The sequence below is a fragment of the Watersipora subatra genome, chromosome 9 (assembly GCF_963576615.1).
Source record: "Watersipora subatra chromosome 9, tzWatSuba1.1, whole genome shotgun sequence".
Lineage (NCBI taxonomy): Eukaryota > Metazoa > Bryozoa > Gymnolaemata > Cheilostomatida > Watersiporidae > Watersipora > Watersipora subatra.
This window is the reverse complement of record NC_088716.1, coordinates 60084888-60111083: the sequence shown is the minus strand read 5'-3', so window position 1 is coordinate 60111083 and position 26196 is coordinate 60084888. Positions and strand designations below refer to the sequence as shown.

General features: G+C 36.0%; 1 protein-coding gene across 2 annotated transcripts in view; it reads left to right on the top strand.

The window, feature by feature from the left end:
- The window catches only part of LOC137404267 (uncharacterized), a 57726-nt gene that overhangs the window by 16673 nt on the left and 14857 nt on the right, over positions 1 to 26196 (top strand). The window contains exons 3-4 of one of the 2 annotated variants that reach the window (XM_068090445.1): positions 3604 to 3624; positions 4285 to 4440. In XM_068090445.1, coding sequence (XP_067946546.1) covers positions 3604 to 3624; positions 4285 to 4440 — 177 coding nt within the window. Of the gene's footprint in view, positions 1 to 3593; positions 3625 to 4284; positions 4441 to 26196 lie in introns of both variants that reach the window. The other variant, XM_068090446.1, reaches the window with a different exon arrangement.

The following is a 26196-nucleotide window of genomic DNA, read 5'->3' as shown; positions in this document are numbered from 1 at the left end:
TTGCCATTGACATTGTTCGCATTGATAATGCCAAAGATCAGTGATGTTTCTGGCTTTGGCCGAAGAGAGATAACTACTTGACATGTTATCAGACGTTGTCATTAGTGATCAGTACTACAATGTAGTACTAGACTAACTTTATAGACAATACATTATTGGTCTAGAAGTACTTGTAAAAGGTGATTGGATGAGAAGCATAATCATGAAGTCATGAATTATATTAGTATTGTAGGCTTTTTGAAGATGAACCCATACAACTATTCAGTGTATGGCTCATTACATCATATTTTGACACATAGACAAAGGCTTCAGACCAACTTAGATTTAGTTTTTCGTTAAAACAAAAGTTTTATTTGAATGTTGAGCAAATCTCTGATTGTTACTAACAATCAGGGTGAAGGACATCCATTGTTAACAATCCTGTTTTTCTTAACCCATTCAATTGTCACTCGTTCAGCCAGGACTCGGTCAACACCGACCTAGATATATATTTTTGGATTTGCTGTTTTGTTTTGATTGAGCAACCAGAGGATGTGTTGACAGAATTATCATTCTTTTATTCCTTTGGTGGTAGCTGTCCAATCATTGCAGTTCCACTTCTATTGACTCATCACATTCTTGCTTGCGAAATCACTTTATCATAGCATGGAAGTTTCCACTAGCACTTGCTGTTGGCTCGCTCCCTACTTGCAATGCTTTCAACTTCTTTCTCGGAGCCTTTCTAGTTTCCAATAGCTCGGATTGTTTTCCCAGTCAGTCATCATACTATTTTGCGTTATCACAAAAATTATAATTTGTAACCATTAACAAGTTGAGGATTTGAACTGAGACGAAGTTAGGATCATCCACTTTCAGCCTGTCATTTGCTTAAAGCTATTAAACTGCTCAAAGTGTATTTTCTAAATTTGAAAACATACATTTTTGTACGCCTGCTTTTTAACATTTTGGAATAGCCATATAAGCATGCCAAAACATCTGTTTGTACTATCTGTAGTCTTTCAGCGACTGGCTATTTGGTTGGATCACTACGTTGAAACCTCAACTTGCCAATGACTTGGTATTTCGCTGACAAGCCTTGGTGCTGAATCGACTAATTTAGCATTTTTGAAGTTTTATAAATTGCTCACTAATGAGTTGTCAGAGGCATTTAAAAATATTCTTGAGTGACCTTCCATAACCTTGAGTAAGTCTTCTGCTTAAATAAAACTATCAGTGAGGAGATAATAATAGATATTTTTACTACGCACTTCTTGGCTCTCCAACTAGTTTGTCACTCCATCCAGTGATCGCTAGATTCATACAAATTTTTGGTGAAGTGGGCGCTATTCGAACGCTTTACATTTTACGTTAGCGTATTTTTCTTGGAGCTCTGAAAAGTTGGCTTTTCCCGATCAAAAAGATGCCAAGAATTGCTACAGTGGAGTTGAAGTAACAGTCGAAAAAGGCTGGAAGCTTTTACCTACATGCCACTTAGGACATTCAACACAATCAAACATCTACAATTGTTTTTTGGTAGAAGAGCAAGCTTTCTTTTCCTTTAAAATCAGCCATCATAGACAAGATACTCACTGGCTTCCCATAGCTGAATCACATTCCGCCCACAGCTGCATCTATCTGTTTACCTGTTTTGTGTCATTCCTTCCATTTATTCAGATATTCAAATGTCATGAGTTACTTTGGCTTTGAGTGTTTAGTTATCTATAGAATGTTCAACTAGCTTGAGTTGATACAATCAATTATTGACATGACTAACATGCCTTTGTCGGCATGACTAATATGCCATTGCTGACATGATTAGTAATGCCATCATGGGCTGCCATTCGGTTTGCTGTAAAAGCCAAGATTATTGAACAGGATGGTATCTCGACAAAACATTTATTAAAAATTTAGCGACTTATTTTGTCTTTTTATTTCTACATCTTTACGAGTTTTTATAATAGAGAGAAGAGAATCCACGGTATTAGCCAGCACTCTCATGTAAAAGCTTGATATGTTTCAAAAAAGCATACGCTGCAGTTACACATGTCTATAGTCACCTTTATTAGTTTTATTCATTTATAAGTGTAATCAGTAGCAGACGTCCATACTGTCAGAAAACCATACGTAACTCAAGTTTGATAAAGTCACCTTGATTGTAGTGCACAGACCCAGGTAAGTTCATAGACTGACAAAATGCTAAGCACATTGTTGTATACTATTAGTTAAAGATCGACCAGTTTCTTCTTCCAAATAAATGATTTTCTACTCATGTCCATGACATCCTCCCACTTTTTCCGAGTTGGCATAGTATGCCATACAACTTCAAGAGCTGGCTTTCCTTATTAGCAGGAAAGGTAGCCTCTGCTAGCCAGCCAATTGAAAAACAAACATGTAGGCCTAGAATAGCTATGCCATTGTTTTGATATATGTAGATCAACACTCTCAATACCCACTGCATTGTTATGTAGACTCCTGTGCACCCTGTCAACCGGGCTCTGCCTTCCGCGGCTTATACTGTCAGCCAGTGATTCTTCTGTTAATGGTTGACTTGCAACAAAATTCACATTACAGTTATTTAGTATTAAAAGATTCACCATGTCTTACTCTGCTGTGTTGTAGGTGCAAATATGTAGAAATATGATCACAAGCTCTTAAAAGCTTAAAAAGAAACAGTTAATCGCCTCCATCACGAAACTACCGTAGATTAGAATCTTTTTCCAAAACGGCTCAAACAAGACATAGTTGTACGAGATGGTTTCTGTTTACACTTTCATGCAACCTCATTCGTCGAAATATTTTCACAAATATACTTCACGCATTCAATAAAACCATGTCTATTGTTCTTACGCGTCTATTTCATCATCATTGTAATGCTGTCACATTCAGTACCTACATCTTATAAGCTACCGTAAAAATTTGTTTAATTTTTAACCTTAGCTCGAAGGAGTAGACTACATATCATTCTCTGATAAACATGACGAGCCTGTTGATCACCTGTGATAATCAAAAAATGCTGCAGAAATTATTTGTGCTGTTTGGCAGGAAGTATGGGTCACATGATCAGATTACAACTAAACGATTGGATGAAGACAAAACAAAACTGAAAAGTAGCGATCATCTATATTTGATACGGGCTCTTCGGTAAAACCCGAAGCGTGTGTCATAAACTAGTGCTACGAGAAGTTTTATATTGAGCCTTTTATTGGCCTTTCAATTCGTGTGAGAACATCACGTATCAAGGCAATAACCAAATGGATTGATTAGGTCAGAGAAATAAACTGATTCCTCCAATCTACGGCGGTTTCGTGATAGCGGCGATTAACTGTTCGTTTTTGAGCTTTTAAGAGCGTGTAATCATATTTCCACATATTTTGCACCTACAACACAGCAGAGTAAGACATAGTGAATCTTTTGATACCAAATCACTGTAATGTGAATTTTGTTGCAAGTCAACCTTTAAGGATATATTTATAACTTGTAAATCATTGTTGTGATGCTTTAATGATTTTATTCACTCAAGTAAATGAAGATATTACCCAAGATTCATTGTATGCTGACAGTATGTCTATAATTGTTGTTTCGTATTTTCCCTTTAGAATATTAAATATCTAAAGTTACTTTTAGAGGAGAGTTATTACACTGAAGGTAAGTAGTGCAGCCTAACAATGGTGAAGCTCTCAGTCTCCCAGTATACAACCAACACTCAGCTCCATAGTCCTTGAGTTGTCCTTTCGTGTAATTCTGGATGATTGGACAATTGTAGCGGAGTGTTAGTTTGACTAATATAGCAGTATTTGTCTTCTGTAACAGAATCTCTAGACTTCTCAAACTGTCTGTAAATAAACTAACTTGAGTGTTTTACATTAGCTGACACAAAACCTGTACGGCTAGCTCATTCTCTATCTACCGTTGACTCGTCCTGCCTTTTGTGTGCCCCTACGTCTTGCTACGCCGTGCCAACGTGTAACCATGGAAACTAGCGTTTCTATTGTACATCTTTAGCTGAAGAAAGGTACTGCTGTATTGACCATGCTGGCATGTTGGGGTGGGTGCTCGTTGGCATGTGCTTTATTGAACTGCTCATTTCACTTGCTAGATCATGTGTAACCATCCACACCGATTCAACTCCTCAGCTCATCGATTTTGTGATCAATCCTCAGAAATGAATACTATGTAATTGGTATGTCTTATTCACCAGTTTCCATTGTGTCTCTCTTGTCTTAATGTTTTTTTTTTCAAAGCTCACTTTTATTTCTGGCATCCAATTGAGAACTGAACTGACTGTAGACTCGTGTGATTTTCTAGGCAGCTATGATACGAGAGTGTGCGACTATACAGTTGACCCAACATTCATGTGTACAGTTGTTACTGGAAAGATTCCTTGGCAGAAAGAGTATGGCGGGCGCTACTGCTGCTCTGCATTCCCCGATGAGTGGTACTACATACATTGGATTGATCCTGGTTGGTAGCTACTAAATACACAAGCGGTTTAAATGTGAACACTTTCATATACAGTGAAACTCAGATAAATCGCCGTCGGATATATCAAACACATGGTTAACTTGAATGGATTTGCTTGGTCCGTTCCCACGCAATGATAAATGGCTTTAGATAACTCGACCGAAACTCCGTTAACTCAAGCAGTTTTTTGCCAAACGGCTACCAAGACGGTTGTTACTATCGCTTTAGAATATCACTTTATTCCAAGCCATAGCGATAAACATCGACTTTTAGTAGTTCTTAGGCCTCGTTATTACCAATATCGGCAAATATTTTCATTAACGACTTTTCTAAAGGTTTGCAAAACTTAAATTTTACCAAACATCCGCTTAGCGATAAGCCCTCCGAAAGCAAGAAAAGCGAGGTAAAATTTGGACAACTTTAAAGTAATATCGGCAAAATTGATAATGGGTTTTTAATAGTAAAGCAGTTTTGTAATAACTGACTTACTGCAAAATTGATCTTGGTTAAAACGCTCGGTAGAAAAATACGTATGTATTTTTTCTGGGCGTTTTAACCGCAATCAAGTTTTGCCAATTTTAATCTGAGAACGTCCTGGCAGTCACATTACCTAAAGCGACAAACAAATCTCAAGTGATAGTAAAATATCTATACTTTCTGATTAAAAATATTTAAAACTTCACACGAGAGACCCTTTAACTTGCAACAAACAATCTATGCTTTTGATTGATATATAGTTTGTATATGTACATGTATCTACTGATAAATACGTGCACTTATGACTGTCATGATAACTTGAACGCTCTAATAACTGGAACACTTTTGCTCGGTCCCTTGAAGTTTGAGTTATCCGTGTTTCACTGTACATCATTTTTAAACCATAACTGCCACGAACAACTTTTATCGTATTTACTAGGTAAATCAGACATGCTGATTCTGATTTTGTAATCAAAATAAAGATTAGGCCACTAACTTTCAGAGTAATAAAGGATTTTTTATAGCGTTTTAATATCGGTCTCGAAAACAACACGATCGGCATAACAAGCTCCGCCCATAAATACTTGACGTAACCTAGCTTTTTAGGAACAGAAGTTACGTAGAGATGTTTAGACCGATTTAGAATAATAGAGATGAGTGTTTTAAAATCTATTAATATCTGAATCCAGCTTTAAAAATAATATCAGTCTTTTCTGAAAGGTAGATAAGCTATTTAGCATTGCATATTTAAAAAGCGCGATAACAACGCTAGCTTGTGATAAAACCGCGCTTTTTGAGCTTATTTTTCTCGGCGTCCAGCCCATTTAAACGTCATGTAACAAGCTGCGAGCAATTTTAAATAGTTTATATCCCTTTCATAAAAAGCTGAAATTATTTTACAGGCTGGATTTAGATAATAATGGGTTTTAAGACACCCATCTCTATTATTTTAAATCGGACTAAACATTCCGAACTTCCGTTTCTGAAAAAGCTAGGTTTCGTCACATATTTATGGGCGGAGCTTGTAATGCCGATTGTGTTGTTTTCGAAACGGATATTGAAACGCTTTAAAAAAGCCTAAATGACTTTGAAGGTTAGTGGACTAATCTTTATTTTGAGTACAAAATCGGAATCAGCGTGTCTGATTTACTTAAAAAATTCAATAAAAGTTGTTCGTGACAGTAATGGTTTAATTTATCGCAATACCAAATCAGTAACGAGACAGCTCAACAGGGTATATTTGACATATATTTATATTACATATGCCCTACGGGACAGTATTATCCCCAAAGTTACATTCCCCCAAAGTTGCCTTTTCATGCAGTATCGCAAACTATTTTATTTGCGGAGGAACACATACGTGAATAAATTGATTTCTGAATCCAGCTAACGACAGAGTGCAAAATCTTCACATGCGCAGAGCACTTGTTCAACTTTTCTTTTTGAATTTCCTACACCATAAGTAGTTGTACGTGCAAATCTTATACATACCATAATGTCTTCATCTAAATGCTCATTTTCAATTTCATCAGCTTTAGTATTAGAAGTTTACAGAAGTAATTTCATCGTGAAAAACTGCAAAAGCGACTTTTGACAACATGTGAAATTTTGAAAAAATCTTGACAACCTTCAATAATTTGGTAAAGAATTGCGATGAATTGGCAATTGGTTCAATTCTAACCCCGTCAATAATTACAAAAAGTTGTGGAACTCAGCCGTTTACTCACTATGGCTGATGACTTGTTTTTAATTTGGTGTAGTAGTTATTCTCTCTTTTTCTTTTACGCAAAGGTTTTATAACTAAATCGAGTTGAGTATGTCATCAAAATAAAGGGATTCCAAACTATGGCCTTTTTGTGATGGCTGCGATTAACTGTTCATTTTTTAGCTTATAAGAGTGTGTAATCACATTTCCACATATTTTGCACCTACAACACAGCAGAGTAAGACATGGTGAATCTTTTAATACCAAATAACTGTAATGTGAATTTTGTTGCAAGTCAACCTGTAAGCAAAAAGCCAACAGCTCTGATTATTTGCAAAATTTAACCATACGTGGAATTGTCTGCTTGCCAACTCGCAAAATTTTAAATCCATTGACTACTATCATGTAGGCTATTATTTATTATATGTATACATGTATATATACACAATACATAACATATGTTATATAAATAATATATATCTATATATATACATGTATAAATATATATTTCTCAGTGTTAGTATGTGCGTCTTTCCAGCTATAACTTTGGAGCACGCTGATTATTTTACCACTGCACCCACGCGTTACAATGCCCCTGTTGAGAAATATTTTTCCTAAGGTTCAATTACTATATCTGGAGTCAAAACCAATTTTTTTCCAGCAGAAAAATATATTGTGGCCGTGGGAAGAGCCTCGACATTATCTCTCCAATCGCTCAGACAAAGATAGTACAATATCTCATTTTTACATTTGTACCGGTATCGAGACGTACCAGTATCATCGTATTCAAAGTTTTGATGGATAGCTTCTAGTAGAACAGTAACCATTTTTATACACACACACACGTCTATGCAAGAATTGTTATTATGAATTCTCCATATTCAGAGTTTTTATTTTGTTTTTTCAGTTCGTATTAATTGTATCATTACCAAATCATCTTTTATTGTAATCGTAGCAAAACCGACTTAATTTTGCTATTACTTGCTAATTATTTCACATTCACATCTCAACCTTTTTATAATCATTCTATTTTTTAATTTATTTGACCTGCTCAAAAATTTTTTCTCATGGTATGAAGTTTACAAGTAGTTTGATAAAGTTTGAAAACCTTTACAGTTTATTTTTTATGTTTATGTTTACAGTTTTATGTTTTTATTTTCTCTCTTAATTTACTTCAATTACACAAGACACTTCTCTCATAATATGCAGTTTGAAAGTTAGAAGGGCAAATGTTGGCATATATTAAATGCAAATAAATATTTGTCCAAAGACTTTGTTATTATCTGGGCAACGTTGGGTTGTACAGCTAGTGTATATATATTGTTTGGTGTCAGCGCATTGACTTTCTTAAAGTCTGTGAAGCAACTTAGTTGCTTCATGGCAGGAAGTCAACTCTCATTGGTAATAGGGTTTGTGTCCCTTGCCTGCTCTGAGCTGCACTAATGAGGCTTCAATAGCCAAAACAGTACTGTCTGTAGCATGTATATACGTATACACGTATACAAGTATACACGTATACAAGTATACACGTATACACATACACACGTATACCCGTGTACCCGTATACACGAATACACATATACCTGTATTAATGTGCGTACCCGTGTGTACTTGTGCGCATGGCCGAAACAGCGGGTGTATATATATATATATATATATATATATATATATATATATATATAACATTGCATCCCACCATCACAAAATTTATGGTAATTGTTAGGACTACTTTACCTATGAAAACTGTTGCACTCATCTGAATTTTCTCAATGTCTATATTTGGTGCTACTACCTGCCATTGATTAGTTTTTAAACCTTTGAGCTTGTTAGACAGAGAGAAACACTACGAATTCCATCCTGCGCATCTCTGTTAGAGTAGTTGTAAATGAGTAATTTTGTCCGTACCCATAACATGCAGTGGGAGTCAGATAAGCAGGGTAACATTTAAGTTCATTTTGGCTGTGAGAACAATTCTAGTGTAGTTGAATTATGCCCTCCTGTGTTGTAGTGCTGAGTGTATCAGAGGACAAAGATCTCGACAGAAATGCGTATGGAACTGAGCAGCAGTTTTATTGCTCAGTCGATATGACACCCAGTGACATATCTTACGTAAACATCTTCAGCGTTGATTGGTATGCTTAGCATGTTCTTCACATTCCTATTGTTTGGGAGTTGTCGTCCTTTTCTTGATTCTTCAGCCAGTAGTTATATCTTATTTTATTAATTTTTCAATTTTAAGTCTGTGACAGTTTTTTAATCATGCCTTAATGTTGTGCTAGTGTGAAAATGAGATTTTTGCAACATTTAAGACGGGTTGTTTTTATAAAACTGAGCAAACACGATCAAAAGTTCATGATAATAGCCTTTATCAACTCTGTTCATGTCTTGGTAACTTTGTTTCTCTTGCAAAGTCAGCAGTTACCCTTGACAACGCATTAACACATCACTAAAGATTTTTTTTTGGAAAGATCCTATATGCGTGATCATTGTGTTAATGTTGCATGGTAATGTTTCCATCCATCTGCGAAAATGTGATAAATTATAAGTATACTCTAGCTGGTTGTCAGGACACCTTACTACGAGGAATTGTAAATCGGCAAGTCTGCATCACTAGTTATGGACCCCCATAGGTCAAGTGCTAGCATCGCAGTCTTGTCAGCTTAGCAGCATTCAGAATATTGGATATTGGAACTGCTCAAATCGAAATAAAATGAGTAAAGTGGGAAAATGTTTAAAATGGAATGATCTGTACGACATTTAATGCACATCATGCACATCACTCGCAAGTGCTGTTTCAATCATTTGAAACATGAAACATTTGATAAAGATTTTCGAATAACAAAACTCGCTTAACTTGGGCATTTTTGCGGTTTGCATGATGCGGATCTCTTACTGAATGACTGAAACATGCGCGTCATGAAAACAGTATTTGCGGCCTGGTGGTGGTACAACGCTTGACCTGCAAACATCAGAAAAGACCACTGGTGGTGACAGGAATGACATCCAACCTTAACTTGCTCTCTGCAACTGAGCATGTCTCCAGTCATTGAGATTCCCTTGCCATAAGACTCAGACATGTCTAGCCAAGATCATAGAGCCATTACCTGTGCTACAGTCTTTTTAAAAACAAGCACAGCCGATGCTGGCAGTAAGCTAAGTAAACACCATACTTGTTTTGTGAAGGATTACATAGACATTGGAATAAAAAAGTGGGCCTGCTTAGGCAAATATTATGAGTTCCCGTCCTGCACTTTTAGGAGGAAGATTATCTTGTTCTGTTCTCTCACATTTAGCAAAGTATAGGAAATGAAGTTCACTTTACTTAGCAGATGTCTAAATCTTATGCCTTTCTTAGGCAATTCCTCGGGAGGCAGACGAGGGGAGTGTGGAGACATGTGTTAACTAGTGACACAGTAATATCTAGCCTGGCACATACTGGAGCCAACTATACTCTAACTATTAAAAACTTTAACCCGGTCAAGCATGGGGGAGAGTACCGTTGTCAGGCTACTGTAAGGGGGTACCCCAAATCCTTTTTGAGTGAGAGGTTCACAGTCAATAGTGAGTAAAAGTTATTATACCTTTTAGTTGCCAGGACAAGAGCTTTTGAGCCATATTTGGTCTACATTTATTTCACATTACAAAGTACGAAATGTCAAAGTTGTGAGTGTAAACGAATTTGACAGACTACCTGTGTCTTCCTCAACACAGCTGAATCTTAGAATTAATAAACATTGTGACAGAAAATATGTAGTTTAATAAATGACACAGTGGCTCTTGTTAACTACTTCTTGGCTATATGTAAGTGGTTCGTAGCGCATGAGGGCCTCTGTACATATGCTGTAGTATAGTTACATGAGGGCCTCTGTGCATATGCTGTAGTATAGTTACATGAGGGCCTCTGTACATATGCTGTAATATAGTTACATGAGAGCCTCTGTACATGTGCTGTAGTATAGTTACATGAGGGCCTCTGTACATATGCTGTAATATAGTTACATGAGGACCTCTCTACATAAGCTCTAGTATAGTTACATGAGGGCCTCTGTACATATGCTGTAATATAGTTACATGAGGGCCTCTGTACATAAGCTGTAGTATAGTTACATGAGGGCCTCTGTACATATGCTGTAGTATAGTTACATGATGGCCTCTGTACATAAACTGTAGTATAGTTACATGATGGCCTCTGTACATAAGCTGTAGTATAGTTACATGAGGGCCTCTGTACATATGCTGTAATATAGTTACATGAAGGCCTCTGTACATATGCTGTAATATAGTTACATGAGGGCCTCTGTACATATGCTGTAGTATAATTATATGAGGGCCTCTGTACAAATGATGTAGTATAGTTACATGAGAGCCTCTGTACATGTGCTGTAGTATAGTTACATGAGGGCCTCTCTACATATGCTGTAATATAGTTACATGAGGACCTCTCTTTTTTATTTCAAAAAAGAGAGGCACAAAACATTTTCTTCATGATATGAAGTTTGAAAAGCTTTGCAGTTGTTTTTATTTTCTCTCTTAATTTATTTCAACCACACAAAAGGCCACAAAACACTTTTCTCATGATATGTAGTTTGAGAGTTGGAATGGCAAATGTTGTTGCATGTTAAATACAAATAAATTTTTTGTCCAGAGACTTTTTTATTACCCAGGCAACGCTGGGTAGTGCAACTAGTACGCATATATATGTATATATATATTAAAAAATTCTTTCCTCACCCCGGATACCCCGTATGGGTGGTAAATTCTGCTCTAACTCGGGTCTCCTACCAGAGACCTGGGAGTTTGAGCACTCGCCTCAAGATCTTAGCTGTTCCCAATAGCGCACTTTTCTGCAACTCACCTGAGTTGATTGTTGTTGGCATTTGAGCAAGCCACATTTTATGCGCTGGTGTTATTGCACCCAGTGCCCCAATGACTACTGACTATATATATATATATATATATAAAAAAATTGTTTCCTCACCCTGGATACCCCGTATGGGTGGTAAATTCTGCTCTAACTCGGGTCTCCTACCAGAGACCTGGGAGTTTGAGCACTCGTCTCAAGATCTTAGCTGTTCCCAATAGTGCACTTTTCTGCAACTCACCTGAGTTGATTGTTGTTGGTATTTGGGCAAGCCACATTTTATGCGCCGGTGTTATTGCGCCCAGTGCCCCAATCACTACTGGGATTACGGTTGTTCTTACATTCCAGCATTTTTCAATTTCTTCTCCAAGAGGGAGATATTTTTCTACCTTTTCTTTTTCTTTGCTGGCTATATTGTAGTCATTGGGTACTGCTATATCTATTATAGTAGCCCTCTTGTTCTCCTTGTCTACCACCACTATATCTGGTTGGTTTGCTAGGACATGCTTGTCAGTTTGGATGTAGAAGTCCCAGAGGATCTTAGCGCGGTCATTTTCATTGACCTTACCAGGAGCTTCCCACCAGTTTTGTGGTTTATTAAGGCCATACTCATCACATAGACTTCTATACACAATACCTGCGACATGATTATGCCGCTCAGTGTATGCGTTCCCTGCTAGCTGTCTGCATCCACTGATGATGTGTTGAATGGTCTCAGGTGCATCTTTGCACAGTCTGCATCTAGGATCGTCTCTAGTGTGATAGATTTTCGTTTGGAGTTGCCTTGTTGGGAGCACTTGCTTCTGGGCTGCCATGATTAGCGACTCTGTATTGGCCGTTAGGTTTCCTTTGTTCAGCCACATATATGTCTGGTGAAGATCGCCAACCTTAGATATTTGTTGGTGATAAGCACCATGAAGAGGTTTCGTATGCCAGTCAATTTCCTCATCATCAGGGCATAGGTCCGTTGTGAGAGCAGCCGATTGAAATTCAGCTAGCAAATTATCTGAGATGGCCATGGAGGCTGCATATGCTTTGATGCTTCGCTCCTCCTCTTTCACTGTCTGCTGTACACTTTTGAGTCCCCTACCGCCATCTTTCCTATCAAGATACAATCTAATAGTATCAGATTTTGGGTGGAGTGCTCCATGCATGGTCAGCAGTTTACGAGTTGCTATATCTGTTTCTTTGATGGCTTCCTCAGTCCACTTTATTATGCCTGCTGGATATCTTATTACTGGCAGTGCGTAGGTATTTATTGCCATGATTTGGTTCTTGGCATTGAGCTGGCTCCGTAAGACCTGCCGAAGGCGTTTCTTGTATTCGGAAATGGCTTTGTGACGTACCTCGGCTTCGTGGTTGATGTTGCTTTGCATAATCCCCAAGTACTTGTACCCTTCTTCTATATCTTTGATGGTACCATTTGGCATTCTTAGGCCATCTGTGAGCATAGAATGGCCTTTCTTAAGAATTAGCCTTCCACATTTCTCAATACCGAAGGTCATTCCGATGTCCTTGCTGTATACCTGAGTGAGGTGTATGAGCGAATCAATGTCCCTTCCTTTGTTAGCGTACAGCTTGATGTCATCCATGTAGAAGAGGTGGTTTATCTTGGTGCCACTCTTAAACTGGTACCCATATTGAGTCTCCTCCAGCATATTGCTTAGAGGGTTTAGGCATATGCAGAAGAGCAGCGGTGATAAGGAGTCACCTTGGTAGATGCCTCGCTTAATTTGTACACTCGCCAGCTTTTTGCCATTAGCCTCCAGTTCCGTCTTCCATTTGGTCATTGACATCTTGATGAATGCCACAAGAGCAGGGTGAACATTGTACATACTGAAGCACTCAAGTATCCAGCTATGGGGAATTGAGTCATAGGCCTTTCTGTAGTCAATCCAAGCCATGGCAAGATTGGTTTGCCTTCTCCTGCTGTCTTGACAGACCGTCCGATCCACCAGTAACTGATGTTTAGCTCCTCGGGTGTTGCGCCCAATTCCTTTCTGAGCTTTGGTCATATAGTGACTCATGTGCTCTTCCAGTTTGTCTGCAACTATTCCTGAGAGCAGTTTCCAAGTGGTGGGCAAGCACGTTATTGGTCGATAGTTTTTGGGAATCGGCCCCTGCTTTGGATCTTTTATCAGAAGCACAGTTCGTCCTTTGGTCAGCCATTCTGGATGGTCACCTTATATATATATATATATAAGGTGACCATCCAGAATTAAATTATATATATATATATATATAAGGTATATATAAGGTATATATAAGGTATATATAAGGTATATATATATATATATATATATATATATATACCTTATATATATATAAGGTATATATATATATATATATATATATATATATATATATATATATATATATATATATATACATGCATATATATACACATGCGTATATGTATATATAAATGTGTATATGTACATGTATTAACACATACTGACTTATCAACACAAACAGTCTTTGCTTGTAGGTCTCCCTAAAGCCACTCTGATAAACAACAAACGCAGTAAGTTTGTTTTTGGCATAGAAGAGACGAGAGTAAAGTTCACTTGTGAAGCTCTGTCATATCCCTTCCCAGAACGGATAGAGTTTAAGCTTCAATCAGTTGTTCTTGACGGAAACACACCCGGAGTTACTGAATATGAGGTTGATGTCCTCAGTACTGATGTCAATGCACACAAGGCCAGCTTTGTCGTCAACAATATGACAGGTAGGACAGGTGGCTCTGGTACATTCGCCTACTTATTTTCCTTTTCTAGTATTTTTACAAATAGCCCATGTTCATTGACTCCGCCTGGCTGCAATGATTAGCCCAACTAGCTAGGTTTGAAAACTATTTTACAAAATACAAGGAATGATTATTTGGTAAATCCTATAAAAAGTTGTAAAATGTTGGTATTGGAGATGGGTAGTTCATCTTCACACTTCTCAAGGCTTATGAAATATTTTACATTCTGTTGTGGATATACATGCATGTCAGAATAAGTGAGCTGTAAGTGGCCTGCCTTATGTGACAAAAAACATGATCCTTCCCATTGAGCTTCAGGTTTTAGGGTAGCTTTGCCAGCTCCCGTTTGTCACTTTTAATTTACAAACATAATTGAAACTCGATATTTCTAGCCACTAAAGTAATAATAATAATGGCTACTGACAAAGGCAATAACTCTATCTTATTGTGACAGAAAGCAAGCAGTAGGCAATCAGTTCACAGCATGCAACTTCTCCTTTGTTTAATTTGTTAAAATTTGAGATGACTTGTAGCTAGGTTCTCTCTTTTCCATTCTGTTTTTAAAGATTTTGCATGAAAACAACCTCAGAAACAACAAAACAGTCTGCCTTTATTTATAGCTAGAAGCTATATTCTATAAATGCCTGCGCTAAGGCTAACCAGAAACAGTTTGAAGTAATTATATAAGCTGTGAAACTAATAAGCTTTGATAAACATACATTGTAAAACATGCCATAAACATTAATCATAATGCGATTTAAAACCTTTCTAAATTAGTCCGAATTATTTTAATATCTATATATATTTTTTTAAGTTTGCGTGTCTGTGTATGTCCAGCTATAGCTATTAAAATCTTGGAATTAAAATTCCGCAATCTGATAAATTTGAACTCAGATAGATTGCATCCGTAAGTTGCAAATCCACATCCACTACTACTGAGCTATACAAGGCGTATTGTTCAAAGACATCATATACCGTATAGCATATGCACACAGTAAATGACGTATTATTTGAGCATTGTGCCTATGTGTTACGATGCCCCTGTTATGAAATATTTTTTGCCTAACTCTAGGAATTACGATGCTTCTTCAATAGTTTTTGTTAGGGCAAATTTTTTCTGTCAGCAGATATCAACAATAATTTCGCTCGGAATTAAAATTTAGCACTTAGTGTACTGATTATATGCGTTATTAAGAGATATACGTTGCTAACCATGGCGAGTTCAGCATTATCCGTTATGGTAAAAGCCGATTCAAAAACAGATAAACGATAAAATTTTAGTTCAAACTTTGAAGTTTACTAAAATACATATATATCAAAACCTCTGTCAAGTATTGTTTAGTAAGCTAAAATCATTTAAGTTACATTCAGCGTTTATGTTAAATGTCTGTCTTGAATTTTGGAACTCTGCACATAGTACATTGTAATGTTATATTATCTTGCAGATCATAACCACAAAATGTACTAAAGTCATTGTAACATGTAAAGGTTAACATATTGTTTTGTTACTATTTTTAATGATGATGATGATTTTGGTGATTTTTAACAGGAGGTGATTGCATTAGATAATTATTATGGGTTTCTATACCACTGTATGTACGTCTATAGCCTACGATAGTTCTGCATGCCAATATTTGAGCAATCTTGTTAACACTGTGCTACAGCAATATGCTACTAACCAATACGAATGATATTTCTTTTCCTCATCAACACTTAGTTCTCTTACTGCTGAATGGTGTATTTGGATTATTGTTGAGCTTATTACTGGCATGCAAAAATATCGTAAAAATATCGAAGAAATTGGCATGCCAACACGTTTCAGTGTTGGCATGCCAATTTTTGCATGCCAACACTGAAACGAACTAAAATCATATAATTGTATAACAAATAAGTTCTCATTTTAATCGTAGCAAAACATTATATTTAGCCATTACTTATTAATGGTTTCATATTTACATTTAAACACTTTTACATTTTTATTTTTTTCTTTTATTATATTTCAACGAAGCACTTATTTTAAGTTATGAAGTTTTAAAGTTACAGTTGTTTGACAAAGCTTGAAAACCATTACAGTTGTTTTTCTTTTCTCTCTTAATTTATTTCAATTACACAAAACACTTTTCTCATGATATCAAGTTTGAAAGTTAGAATAGAAAATATTGTTATATGTTAAATACAAATAAATTTTCTGCCCAAAGACTATTTTATTACTTGAGCAACGCCGGGTAGTACAGCTATTTGCTTAGTAAAATGCAACACCCAATAATAATGGAAAGAACTTTTTTAAATAATACTATCAACAGTACAAATAAAATGCCATCATTTGAGCTGTGAAAATAGACTATGCTTAAAGATTGGCTTGCAACAAAATTTACATTACAGTTATTTGGTATCACAAAGTTCACCATGACTTACTCTGCTGTGGCGTAATGTTACAATGTGAATACAATCTCTTAAAAGCTCAAAAACGAACAGTTAAAAAAAAAGGCCGTAGGCTGGAATCCTTTATTTTGATGACATATTCAACCCGACTTGGTTATTGTTTTGACACCTAATATAAAACGCCTCGTAGCACTAGTTTATGACGAACACTTTACCGGAAAGCCCTTATCAAATATAGATGCTTGCTACTTTACAGTTTCGTTTCAGCATGGTCTAATCATCTAGTCATAATCTGATCAGGTGACCCATACTTCCTGCCAAATAACGCGAAAACATTCTGCAGCATTTTTCGACTATTTCAAGTGACTAACAGGCTCTTAATGCTTATCAGAAGATGATATGCACTCCTTCGAGCTAAGGTTAAAAAATTAAACTAATTTTTTGTAAAAATAATTCGATGAATGAGGTTGCATGAAAGGGTGAATAGAAGCGCATCTTGTTCAACTACATCCCATTTGAGCCGTTTTGGAAAGGGATTCAAACATGCGGCGTGTTTGTGATGGCTGCGATTAACTGTTCGTTCTTGAGCTTTTAAGAGCTTGTAATCACATTTTCACATATTTTGCACCTACAACACAACAGAGTAAGACATGGTGAAACTTTTGATACTAAATTACTGTAATGTATATTTTGTTGCAAATCAACCTTTAAAAATGAACTTGTACAAAATTTTTAGCAAATTTTCTTAGAAAGCAACAGTGTTTTTTTCTTGTTTGTGATTGTTTTTGATGTTTGAGATGTGACTGCCAGGTTGTTTTAAGATTAAAATCGATAAAAGTCAATCGGTATTAAAACACTCAAAGCAAGGGAAAGTGTGATTATGTCTGTAATTGCAAAGAGACCGACAGAATAGAAACACCGTAACGATTCAATTTGAACCCAGTAGCCCATATCAACTATTGCCATGATAACAACTAGTGATGTTATTTTGCTCATCCTTGTATTCTGAGCAAGTCACTATCAAGTTTTATCGATTTGAATCTTGAAACATCCTGGCATTCAAAACACCTCAAATATCAAAACAATCATAAATGATGGAAAAATATCAAAACTGCTGAAATCTACTCAAATTTTATGTAAGTTCATGAAGACGAGGATAAGACTTTGGCTGAATTACCTCTAGATTGGAGTTTGATAGTAGAGCTTGATGAGGAGTACCTTTGATCAGGGTATGAATAGCCAATAATTAATGCCCTGATTTATTAATCATTTATAAAACTACTTTTGTGAACACTTTTGCTAAAATCTTAGCTCGAAAAAACAAAATAACCGTTTTTTATTGTTTGAGGTTGGAGCTAGGGTCTGTTTGACTTCTGGCATATGAAAGGTCAAAAACTCTTGTAGAACTCCATGGTATCAAATTCAAGACAGTGAGTGGTGGTAGTTAAGGGACATAAGTTGACCTCATGAGTCTGTGAGCTATTTATTTTGTGTAAGAACCTTGTCCGACGCACAGTTGGTTCACATTATAGAATGACGCATAGAATGTACACCCACTTCTATTTGTAGCTGTTTTTAAAAATGACTCCATCTTCGAATGTCGAGTGTTTAGAAGCTTAGGAAGGAAGGAGGCCATCTCTCAGACAAGGATTATTTTGATAGAGGACATGCCTCCAGTTGAGTCAACAATGCTGCAGTCAACAAAAGAGAAGCTGAAAAATGGTTGGTGTCAGTGAGAGCATGTAGTTTTGTGTGAACAATAAGTGAAGCTTATTGCGTTCCTAATGACTATTAGTACATGGTTTCTACTAGTTGTATCAACTGGAATATCTTCAACACTTGTTATTATTAGTACATAGTGTCTAGTAGTTGTGCCAACTGGACTATTTCTCACCCTTGTTACTATTAGTACATGGTTTCTACTAGTTAAGACCAACTGGAATGTCTCTCAACCTTGTTACTATTAGTACATGGTGTCTACTACTTCTACCAACTGGACTATCTCTCACCCTTGTTACTATTAGTACATGATGTCTACTAGTTAAGACCAACTGAAATATCTCTCACCCTTGTTACTATTAGTACATGGTATCTACTAGTTGTACTAACTGGACTATCTCTCACCCTTGTTACTATTAGTACATGGTGTCTACTAGTTGTATCAACTGGACTATCTCTCAACCTTGTTACTGTTAGTACATGGTGTCTTCTAGTTTTACCAACTGGACTATCTCTCACCCTTGTTACTATTAGTACATGGTGTCTACTGGTTGTACTAACTGGACTATCTCTCACCCTTGTTACTATTAGTACATGGTGTCTACTGGTTGTACCAACTAGACTATCTCTCACCTTTGTTACTATTAATACATGGTGTCTACTAGTTGTACTAACTGGACTATCTCTCACCCTTGTTACTATTAGTACATGGTGTCTACTAGTTGTACCAACTAGACTATCTCTCACCCTTGTTACTATTAGTACAGGGTGTCTTCTAGTTGTACCAACTGGACTATCTCTCACCCTTGTTACTATTAGTACATGATGTCTACTAGTTGAGACCAACTGGACTATCTCTCACCCTTGTTACTATTAGTACATGGTGTCTACTGGTTGTACCAACTAGACTATCTCTCACCTTTGTTACTATTAGTACATGGTGTCTACGAGTTGTACTAACTGGACTATCTCTCACCCTTGTTACTATTAGTACATGGTGTCTACTAGTTGTACCAACTAGACTATCTCTCACCCTTGTTACTATTAGTACAGGGTGTCTTCTAGTTGTACCGACTGGCCTATCTCTCACTCTTGTTACTATTAGTACAGGGTGTCTTCTAGTTGTACCGACTGGACTATCTCTCTTGTTCATATTTTGTAGGTCAAGCAATGTTCATTAATGGTAATTTCCTAGTCTACTCATCTTATAAATAATACAGTTCATGCTTACTCCTCGCTGTTGCAGTATGACATGTTAAGCAGTGTACAGTGAGTTTAGGTGTATTCAAGTTCCTGCATACTCATGACTTTTATACTATATATACATGTATATGCCTTACTTGAAACATATACACTACAGACAGGCTGCTTGTCAGGCACATGAGATGATGCTAAATGCTAGTATACACGAGGAGCAGGAAATATTGTAGTTTGAAATGTGTACTTGCAGCATGAGGAAGGCAAAGGTTGAGCGGTTAAAATATGTGACTTAAGCATTAAATCGTATCTGTGTTGAGCAGGAAGATATGATTGATGTATATTTGGTATAGAAATGTTGTACAATTAGTGTCGGAAGGGTAAACTTGCAGTCTAAGAAATGAGTATGTTTAGTGTAGGCAGAATTCACATGCTATGTTAGAAGTATTTATATATACCATTCGAGAGTGGAAAAATAGTGTAGACTGTGTTTTACATGGTCATAAAATTCAGGCTTTATGCAGTTCAATCTGCTTCTACTTTTTGCTTATGAGCATTTCCGGTGCTGCTCTTCTTGCTGATTGGTTCGCATCTACCATTGAGCATCTCTTTTCGTTAATCCTTGTTACAATGACATTAAAAGTTATATTTTTACACTGTTTGCCATCCTATAATCAGCTCATTAAGGACCTAATGTACGGTTTCTGTACTTTCTCATAGAGCTAGTACAATTCAACTACAGCATGAAGTGATTTAGCATGTTTTTAAAAAGCAGAATCCTTCAAATCCATAACTGAGATGATGTGAATGTGATGAATTGAAGTGTTATCTGTTGTCTATTGTTGTAGGAAAGACTAAACCATGGGTGATAGCTATAGCAGTTATCATTCCCATTGTAATCATACTCATCATAGTTGTCCTGCTCGTAACTTCGTAACAAGGGTTTGGTGACGGCTGTTAACGGATAATTTTTCGGGAGTTGTGTGCACATGTGCCTTTATCATAAATCTCCCAATCAATCGCTTCGCTCTTGTTTGGTCGTGGGATTATCGTAATACCCAATCAATAGTGAGACAGTTTACTAGGGTTTATTTGACATGTAAGGTATATATACAACATTTATATTATATATATAACCTACATATATTGGATTATATAGGATATATATATATAATATTTATATTATATGTATATCCTACAGCACAGTAATGTTCACGGAGTTATATTTCACGAAAGTTGTCTTTTCCTGTATTTTCATGGACTATTTTATTTGCGAAGGAACACATACGCAAATAGATTAATCCATTACAAAGCCTTCACATGTTTATAGCACACATTTAACTTTCTATTTGACTTCTATTCTATATGTAAGCGTATCCAAAAATCAAAACATATACATGTGTACATACAATAATGTCTGAATCAAAATCATCATTGTCAAGTTCATCAACTTCAGTATTAAAAATTGTTGGAGGAAATTTCCCAGTGGAAAACTGAAAGAGCCGCTTTTGCAGACAATTTCAATGACGACAAGTGTGGCAACTTTTAATAATTTTGTATAGAAATGAATACATTGGCAATGGGTACAATTTTAACCCTCATCGTTGGTTACAAAAAATTTGGAACTCAACTATGTTTACTGACTACACCTGGCGGCTAGTTCTTAATTTTATGTAGTAGTTATTCTCCCCATTGTTTTTAAACAAAGAGGCAACAACCCTGATTATTCTGATTAATATTTTAACCATTCGCGAAATTGTCTACCTGCCAGCTCGCGAATTTTTTAATTCATTGTCTAATATCATCCTGTAAGGTATTATGTATATATCTGTAAAAATTTGTGTTTGTCTGTGATTCGTCTGTCCAGCAATAGCAAGAAAATTATAGCAATGAAAAATCATCTTCATACTGGATTTGGACTCCCAACATTCAAATCACAAGTCTACTAACTAGCGCACGTAACCACAAGTCTACTAACCAGCGCACGTAACCACAAGTCTACTAACCAGCGCACGTAACCACAAGTCTACTAACCAGCGCATGTAACCACAAAACTAAGCTATTTTTATCACATCCAAAGCTCATCATATATTGTGTATCTTTTCACGATTGCACATGCCAAATGTGCATTTTTTATTATTAATTTATTCAGTGCGTCCTCGGGTTACGATGCCCCTCTTATAAGGTTTTTTGCCTTACTATATGGAACACGAGGTTTGTCATCCTCGCCATACTAGGGCAAAACCTTTTTGACTTATTTCGCCATATGATATCAAGAAAAATTTCTCTCTAAATTAACATTTGGCAGTCGATGTACTGATTACGAGGAAATAACTATAGTGCCGATACGCTTCCAAAATCCCTCCCACAACTACTGAAAAAGATATGATGCTCGCTATCTCAGTTTAGTATTTTTCATTGTAAGTTATAGCAAAAATGAAACCGACAAACAGATAAATGATAAAATTTCAGTCAATGAGAAAGTCGAAATTTATTAAAATACATAATAAAACTTAGCTTCAAGTATGTGTTTAATAAGCTAAATTCATTGATGCTAAATTTAACATTTACGTTATACGTCTGTCTCGAAGGTAAGAACTCTCCGGTATATGTAGTACTTTATAATGTTACGAATTCTTGCAAATCATATCTTCTGAATACACTAAAGTTACTGTAGGAAACTATGGTTACTAAGGTTAACATGTATTACTTTGTTACTAATTTTTAATATATTAAAAGTTAAATAATTTGGGTTTGGGGTTTGTATATACGTACATATATAAAATTTTGATGATTTTTATCAGGGGTCATTGCATTAAATAATTACTATGGGTTTCTATACCACTCTATATGACATTTTTGCCTTTCAATAATAACACTAAAACTAGTATTAAAATCATATACCGTAAACCAAATAACGAAATAATAAAACCAATTGAACGCCATGGCGCTCTATTTGTCAACCTTTCTGTTATAGTGGTGGTCAATTGGAGGCAGCGTTTAAATAGAGGCTGGCGGTCTATTTGTCAAATGGCTCGTCAAAATTTTCGGAAGATGAATTTAGCCCTATTACGGGCGAAGCGAATGTCACCTATGTTTTGCTCCATTTTTGGTGGAGCGATATTAAACCTTTTGGATGCAATAAATCTGTTAACTTACCTCTAACTTGCCAAAGATCTCTTAAAAAATGTGCATCGAGAAACCGGGAAATATCTCTACCAGCTGATATCCGTTGCTTGCAATTGAGCTGCGATGATATGCTTGTGTTCTTCTTTGCAATTTACTGGCATTTTCAATTTATATTGCATTCTAAATTTGAAGACATGTTTTTATTTTATATCTAGACTTAACATTATTGAATAAAAACTCATTGCACTCTTTTATATGTTTGCTACAGTTTGCAGCCAAAACTAGCTTTCTATGTGCAGTAGAAGTGGAATTATGAGCATCGATCCATCGTAAGCAGTGTTGAGATAGCCGCAAGGATGCTATTAAATAACATGCTATAAATCTGCATATTTATAAATTATACAATAATAATCCCACGACCAAACACAAGCAAAACGAGTGTTTGGGAGCTTTATGATAAATGCATATGTGCACACAATTCCCGAAAATTATTCATCAACGGCCGTACCCAAACCCTTGTACCGAAATCCCATCCAAAAATTTAACCTTTCTTGTGTAGAGTCGTTTAAGTGTAATAATGATACAAAACACATGTAAACCTATTTAAATATGTTACCAAGTCTTTGAAAAGTGTAGACAATATCCTAAAACTTACCCATCTGATCGGATAATACATAACTAAACAGATTAATTTGGCGTAAAATTGTCATTAAAACCTGACAAGCCTTTTTAATCAAAATTAAGACCGGCTAACAATACGCCCATAAAGCCGTGCGACAGATAGTAGAACCATAAAGCCGTGCGCATTTCACCAGTCTATGGCCGAAATTACCGCTGGAATATCGTTTGTTGCTCTCTCTCGGAAGAGTATATAATAGTTCATATTGGAAAAAGTTTGTTTCCTGTTACGAGGGTAAAATATTGAGAATAGTAACTTTAAGATTTTGAGATTAGATTTTACTGAACTATACTTTTCCCTATTATTAGGGAAACTGAAAAATTTGCACACCTTCAGTAAAATCCAATTTCAAGATCTTAAAGTTACTAGTAATTCATCAACTCACAAACCAACTCTCAATATTTTACTGTAATAACAGGAAACAAACTTTTTCCAATATGAGCTATACTCTTCCTTCTCGAGTTTGAAACATTAATGACTTAGTTGTTAACGACTTCCCAAAGGAGCGCATCACCCGATTAGCTATCAATGACCAAATCCTACAACGTAAAAAAGAGGAGACTAGACTGCGCGACCTTTAACAGAACACTGCACTTATCTAACAAAACTACTTTTATTATTTTCTATATGACCTTTTTCGAAACACTTTATGTTTCCTTTTCTATATTTCTATTATTATATATTTCCTTTGTTATTAGTTCGTATACAAAATACTTTACATATAATTATATAGGGCCTACATAAATTTATTTACAACATTATTATATATCATATACCATTATTCCATTTCTATTACTTTATGTACAACTTTACATTCCCTATATACTTTCCATTCACAACATTCCTAACATTTTTCTATACTTACACTTCTAAAATATAACTTTCTCACCTTTATATATCTATTTATATTACAGTACCAAATACAACTGTAATATCAACAATTACTCATATACCTGGTTTCAACCCAAATTTACCTCAAAAATAAATTGTTCGTTGCACCTTTTTGGAGTCGTGCTCCCTCAAATTTATTTTATATCATCTCGAACAACTCTCATTTACACTATACTCTGTCAATTCCTGCTGACAACTACTTTTTCAACAACCAGCAGTACCCTTTCTTTTTTTCATTATCACTTTGGTCGTGGGCTGTATGACAGGGGAATTTCTAGTCTATCAAATGATACAAATATATATTTATGAACAAGTGACATAAACGAATCATACTTATATTGCGAAGATACAAAGATTGCGTTAAATAGAGAACTACTACTAGCCTGAGACCGTTATTGATTATTTCTAGAGTTTTGCGTTCAAAGTTTTAACGAAAACAAACAAAAAGCTTTGAAATTGGACGAGAGAATTAGTTGTTATTGATTTGTTAATTTGATAATAACAATTCATTAATAATACGATTTTTTAGACACTTTTCTACTGATCAGCTAATATTATGGGCTCATAAAGATCAAATAGTATAAAAGTGTGGGTAAAATGGAGGTGGCGTTCAATTGGAGAGTGCCGGTCTATTTTTCAACCCTTCTCTCAAGGTGGCGGTCGATTGGAGGTGGCGTTCAAATAGAGGTTTTACGATAGTTGTATACGAATTAATTTTTTATGGTAATCGTAGCAAAACAAACTTTATTTAACCATTAATTGTTAATTATTTTGCATTCATATTTAAACAGCTTTATAGTTATTATAGTTTTCTTTTAATTTATTTCAACTGTACAAAACATTTTCTCATGATATGAAATTTAAATGTTGGTTTCTTGAAAAAATTTGCAAACCTTTCCAGTTTTTTATTTTATCTCTAAATTTATTAGAGCTATACTGAACAATTTTCTTATAATATGAAGTTTAAAAGTTAGAATTGTAGCTGTTATTATACGTTAAATAAAAATATTTTGTCTGTACAAACACTTTTTTATTACCCAAGCAATGACAGACGTTCAGTAGTATATATATATATACAATTTTCCAAATACAAACATTTAGAAAGTTGAGACGAGTGCTAGAGTTTTCATAGGTAAAGTAGTCCTAACATTTATTATCATTTGGTGTTTATGAGATGTAACAGTATTTATATATAGTATATATATATATATATATATAAAAATTGTTTCCCCACCCCGGATACCCCGTATGGGTGGTAAATTCTGCTCTAACTCGGGTCTCCTACCAGAGACCTGGGGGTTTGAGCACTCGCCTCAAGATCTTAGCTGTTCCCAGTAGCGCACTTTTTTGCAGCTCACCTGAGTTGATTGTTGTTGGTATTTGTGCAAACCAAATTTTACGCGCCAGTGTTATTGCGCCCAGTGCCCCAATGACTACTGGGATTACAGTTGCTCTTACATTCCAGCATTTTTCAATCTCTTCTCCCAGAGGGAGATATTTCTCTACCTTTTCTTTTTCCTTGCTGGCTATATTGTAGTCATTGGGTACTGCTATATCTGTTATAGTAGCCCTCTTGTTCTCCTTGTCTACCACCACTATATCTGGTTGGTTTGCTAGAACATGCTTGTCAGTTCGGATGTAGAAGTCCCAGAGGATCTTAGCGCGGTCATTTTCATTGACCTTACCAGGAGCTTCCCACCAGTGTTGTGGTTTATTAAGGCCATACTCATCACATAGACTTCTATACACAACTCCTGCGACATGATTATGCCGCTCAGTGTATGCGTTTCCTGCTAGCTGCTTGCATCCACTGATGATGTGTTGGATGGTCTCAGGTGCATCTTTGCACAGTCTGCATCTAGGATCATCTCTAGTGTGATAGATATTCGTTTGGAGTTGCCTTGTTGGGAGCACTTGCTCCTGGGCTGCCATGATTAGCGACTCTGTATTGGCCGTTAGGTTTCCTTTGT